Genomic DNA, 5,522 nt, shown 5'->3' on the forward strand with positions numbered 1-5,522 from the left:
TTTCCAACCTGCGGCTTTATCTTCCCAGAGCCAACCACGAAGCCCAAGTACTCCACTTCTCTCTTGGCTATGGAGCACTTCTTGGGGTTAATAGTCAGTCCAGCCATTCTGATGGAGTGTAGCACCTTCTGTAGGTGAGTAACATGCTCGTCCCAGGACTGGCTGTACACCACCACGTCATCCAGATATGCTGCAGAGAATGCTGACACATCTCTCAGTACATGGTCCATTAATCGTTGGAATGTCGCTGGTGCACCTTGAAGCCCAAATGGCATGACTTTAAATTGGTACATACCAAAAGGAGTTTTGAAGGCTGTCAGCTCTTTTCGCTTCTGGTGCCAAAGCCACTTGCCAGTATCCTTTACACAGATCAAGTGTCGTAATGTACCTTGCTGATCCAACTCTCTCCAGCAGGTCATCCACCCTGGGCATTGGGTAGGGATCAAACTTGGATACTGCATTCAAATATCTGAAATCAATACAGAATCTCAGGGTGTCATCTTTCTTTGGCACCAAAACAATTGGGCTGCACCACTCACTACTTGACACCTCAATGATTCCCAGGTCCAACATCAGTTTTATTTCTTTCTGAAGCACTGGCACCAACCGTTCTGGAATTCTGTAGCTCTTTTGTTGAACGGGTACATCCTCCTTCACCCGTATCTTGTGCTGAACCAGTGATGTGAAGCCTGGTGTTTCTCGAAAGAGCTGTGGGTCCACGAGTGATTTAATATCAGCCTGCTCAGTATGAGACAAATGAGAAAGGTCAACTGAAGCACAAACTTGAATGTTAGTTGGAAAGAACTTCTCAGTCACCTCCTCATCCTTAACTGAACGCACCAGTAACTGATGGACCGGCTCTTGTCGGCTGTGGAATTCCTTCAACAAGTTCACATGAAATGTCTGATATTTCTTAACTCTTTCTGGCATATTCAGTTCATAAGTGACTTTACTCACTTGTCTGACGATCTCATATGGTCCATGCCATTTTGTCAGCAGCTTGTTATCGCTGGTGGGAAGCAATAACAGTACTTTCTGACCTGGAAGGAAGACCCTATCCCTGGCCTTCTGATCATACCATGTCTTTTGATGTTTTTGTGCAGCTTTCATGTTGTCTTGCACCAGTGATGCCATTTTCTCCAACCTCTCTCTCATGGTGATGACGTAGGCTGCGATGTTTTCGCCCTCTGCTTTGGGGTCCTCCCAGCAGTCCTTAAGCAGATCCAGGGGGCCTCTCACTTGGCGGCCGTACAAAAGTTCAAAAGGCGAGAAACCAGTGGAAACCTGCGGGACCTCCCGGTAGGCGAACAGAAGGTATGGCAGCCATTGATCCCAGTCAGCACCTGTGTCAGAAACAAACTTGCGCAGCATACTTTTGAGAGTCTGGTTGTATCTCTCCACTAGCCCGTCCGTTTGGGGGTGATAAGGGGTGGTCTTAAGTCCCTTTATCCCTAACAGCGTATAAACCTGCTGCAACAACTTGGATAGAAAGTTCGTTCCACAATCTGTCAGAATTTCTCTTGGTATGCCTACCCTAGAGAAAAGCTGCAGCAGACAATTAGCAATGTAACGGGCTTTAATTGATCTGAGTGGGAAGGCCTCAGGAAACCGTGTTGCATAATCACATATGACTAATATGTAGCGATGACCTGTGGAGCTCCTCTCTAAAGGGCCCACAATATCCATGCCTAGCCTCTCAAACGGTGTTTCAATAATTGGCAGTGGTTGCAACTGGGCTCGTGCTACTCCTTTGCCTGAGGTCAACTGACATTTTCCACAGGAACGGCAAAACTCAGAAACCTGGACATACATCCCTGGCCAAACAAAGCGGCTGCTGATCCTATTCAACGTTTTGTGAAAAGCCATATGACCTGCCCATGGAATTGAATGACCCAAATCCATAACTTTGTTTCTGAACTGTTGTGGAGTGCTACAGCTTCGCACTTCCCTTTCTCTGGTACAGGATGCCTCCTTTAATCAAGTAAACAGTGTCTGCAAGACAGCTTACCTGACCTTGACTAGCCCCCTCTACCTCTGTTACCTTCTCAAACCAGGGTTTTAGAGTAGGGTCGCTTCTTTGGAGTGCACCTAAATCTGAGGGAACATCAAACTCAAGCTGGTTATTTGGCTTAGGAAACAATGCTGTACCTTTTTCCCTGAGCCTTTGAACTTTTCTCTTCTTTTCTGAGCCCTAGACTTTCTAATCTTCCCTGGCTCTGTTTCGAGAGACTCCTCAAAAAGGGTAGCTCTTGCATCATTTCCTTTGCACTTTGTGCTCTTGTGACTACATGACAGGGTTTAAATGGTTCAACTGTCATATCTAGAGGAAGTGAGCCTCCAGATTCATCACCTAGAATGTCTTTCTCAGCACTCATTTGAGGGTCATAATCTGACTGATGTATTAGATCAAAGAGAGTGGGGATGTCATTACCAAGTATCACTGAATATGGCAAACTGGGAACCACAGCTACCACTAACAAGTAGGTTTGACCTCCCACTGTCAGGTAAACCTCAGCAGTGGGGTACCTGTGTTCATCTCCATGCACACAACTTATTGTAGCCCCAACCCCACTTAGCTTTTCTCCTGAAATTATGCTAGAGTGTACAAGAGTTTGGAAGCACCCAGAGTCGAGCAAAGCTTCTTCTTTACGCCCATTAATTAAAACAGGGACAGTACAAGCTTTCTTTCCTACTGGCTCTGTGGCTGGTCTTGGAACTGCACACAAAAGAGATGGTTTTGACTTAAGGGCAGGGCAAAATTGTTGTGTATGGCCAAAGTTATGACAGTGATAACATTTAATATCCTGAACTGAAGACTTAAAGGATTTCTTCACATTGTGAGGTCTATGGGAAGGGAGCTGCCTAGAACTAGAAAGATTTTTAGCCTGAACTTGACCAGAACCCTGTTCACCCCCAATGGACTTACTTGGTTGGGCGTAGTGGGTCTCCCGGCTGAAGTAGGTGCTCTTGCTTCCTTTTCTGGCTGAAGTGAAAACCTCTGCGAGGCTAGCTGCTTCCTTTGCCGTCTTCGGGTCATGCTCACGTATCCAGATTTCCAGCTCTGGGTTAACCATTCTTAAAAACTGCTCCAGAATTATCTGCTCAGATATTTCTTCAACAGTTGATTTCTCAGGTTTAATCCATCTTGAAAACAGGTCTTTCAATGTTACATAAAGTTCACGTGGCGTCTCACCTGGTTCAACTTTCATAGATCTGAAGCGGCGTCTGTAGGTGTCAGCAGTGATCTCATATTTTGCCAGAATTGCCTCTTTCACTTTATCGTAGTTCTCAGAGTCTGTTACATCCATAAGAATGTAGGCTGTGCGGGCTTTACCTGTCAACAGGGGAACCAGACGAATAGCCCACTCATCTCTGGGCCATCGACACACGTTTGCCATTCTTTCAAACGTAGTCAGAAAATGTTCAATGTCATCTTCTGGTGACAGAGGAAAAAGTTTTGGTTCAATTAAAGACCTGGACCCACTGGCCACTGGAATGTCTTCAACATTGAATCCATGTTCTTGTTCTTCAGATGTTGTAGGGGGCGCTGGCGCCTCTGGTGGATCAGGCTTATCAATTACAGCATTAACTTGTAGCTGGATTTGCTGAAATTGATGCTGCATGCCTTTCCACCTTTGCTCCTGACGTGACAAATCCTTCTCCCACTTTTGGTCTCTGGCTGCTTGAGACCGCATAAGAGATTTCACCAACCCTGTCAACTCCTCCAATTTGTCCTCAGGGCTTGTTGCTGCCATGGCCTCTAGCTCAGATGAAGCTCCAACTCCTTCATCAGGCTGCTCCTCTTGGCCTGGCTTTCTTCCACCTCTTGTCATCATCTTCTCACTGTGGCATGAGTGACACACTCCTGACACCACTTGTAACAGGGCAGCCCTTAGCGGCTGGAAACACAGTGAGATGGACGAAGGCAAGTGCAGTGGAACAAAAGTATTTATTTCCCATACAGCTCTCCTTACAACAATTCACTTGTCGAGCTTCTTCACAGCACAATATATCCCTTCTAATGACAACCGGCAGCCTTAAATATGTTCAGCTGTCACAGATCAAACCATTATTCCACTCTTAGGTAAATTCTTAAATCCCAACCTTCCACCACAATATACAATATATCAATTAGAATAAATAAATACATTTCACATTTTCATATTAATAAATATTCCACACTTTAATGTTACACCAAACCCAATATTATAAAAACCCAAAAACCTAAGCACAAAAAGATTCACCACACTCTCTTTACCAATGGTCTCTCCCGGAACCTTTAAATGGTGTCTGGACCCCCGGGGAAACATTTGCCCAAACACCCTGAAGAGGACACAGGCAAGAAAGGTGAGTAATCATTATCTTACAAACACTTATTTGCACCACTTCTATTCCTAGATTTCACACACACTTGCATTAGTTTTCCTTACTGGTAAACCTTAATCATAATCTCAATCACCATTCTTCTCTCCTGACAGACAACCACCACATTCCTTGATGAGGAGCAGCTGTGCAGGATCTGAATCAAGGCTACCAACTGATTTTAAAATTCCCAATAAATAATCAATAAATATTTAAACTTCTTGTGTGCAAATGTTTTACTGTGCAAATCCATGCTTAAAGTGCAAAGCTAAATAAAGTGCTTGATAAGGTGCTTTTAATAAAGTGAAAGGTGTGCTCTAAAGTGCTATACAGATAATATAATACAAATAAATGTAGTAAGGGAGTCCTCTTCCTTACACTGAATTATTCATATATACATGTTTTTTCTTTTAAGGACTTGGATAATCAATAAATGGAAAAAGAATAAACCAGACAATGAAACAGTGATCTTTTATGAGTGTTTATTTTTAAACCAGACAAAATGAATAAATTAGAAACTAAATATAACAGCTGCTGGCTATGCTTCTAATTTCTGGTTGATATTGTAGTATTTTTTTTAGGCTGGATGGGAGTTTAATTTGAGTACATTTGATTTATATTGCACCATTTCACAATAATAATTGTTAAATATAATAAATAAAAGACCTTAAAATAATAGAGACAAAACCCCAACAATCAAATAATCCCCTATGAGCAAGCACTTGGGGATGGTGGGATGGAAAAACCCCCTTTTAAGAAACCTTCGGCAGAATGAGGCTCAAGGATGAGCAACTGGTTGGGGATGACAGAAAAGACAAAATAAGGAAAAAATCAAGAGCGTACGAGGACAGGACAAAACACATGATGGGAGGAAGAGGACCAAGGTTACTGACACGCAGTAGTGATATATTAACACACTGAGAGTAAAAGACAGAAGTGCTCAGTGCATGATGGGAAGTTAATCAGCAGTTGTGGCCTATAACAGCGTAACTAAAGGATGGGACAGGGTCAGCTGATCCAGCTGTAGCTATAAGATTGACCAAAAAGGAAAGTTATGAGTTTAATGTTAAAAGACGAGAGCGTTTCTGGTTAAACAGGACAGGGACAGGAAAGCTGAAGGCTCAGCCTCCCATTAGACTCATTAGACCTCACCAGAGTGA

General features: G+C 43.4%; 1 protein-coding gene across 1 annotated transcript; it reads right to left on the bottom strand.

The window, feature by feature from the left end:
- Positions 1-279: 279 nt before the first annotated feature.
- Positions 280-4,347, bottom strand: LOC120435322. The gene is made up of 4 exons (XM_039604696.1): positions 2,927-4,347; positions 2,149-2,716; positions 841-1,534; positions 280-738 (listed from the first exon to the last, which is right to left on the bottom strand). The coding sequence occupies exons 1-4, from the start codon at positions 3,834-3,836 to the stop codon at positions 280-282; spliced, it is 2,631 nt and encodes an 876-aa protein (XP_039460630.1). The 5' UTR covers positions 3,837-4,347.
- Positions 4,348-5,522: the final 1,175 nt, after the last annotated feature.

The sequence above is a fragment of the Oreochromis aureus genome, linkage group 20 (assembly GCF_013358895.1).
Source record: "Oreochromis aureus strain Israel breed Guangdong linkage group 20, ZZ_aureus, whole genome shotgun sequence".
In the NCBI taxonomy this organism is placed as follows: domain Eukaryota; kingdom Metazoa; phylum Chordata; class Actinopteri; order Cichliformes; family Cichlidae; genus Oreochromis; species Oreochromis aureus.

Coding starts and splice junctions, on each gene's coding strand:
- LOC120435322 (XM_039604696.1), bottom strand. CDS start 3,836: ATGATGACAAGAGGTGGAAGAAAGCCAGGCCAAGAGGAGCAGCCTGAT. Junction 2,717..2,926: donor GACCCACTACGCCCAACCAA/GTAAGTCCATTG, acceptor TTTTGTGTGCAG/TTCCAAGACCAGCCACAGAG. Junction 739..840: donor AGCCGGTCCATCAGTTACTG/GTGCGTTCAGTT, acceptor CATACTGAGCAG/GCTGATATTAAATCACTCGT.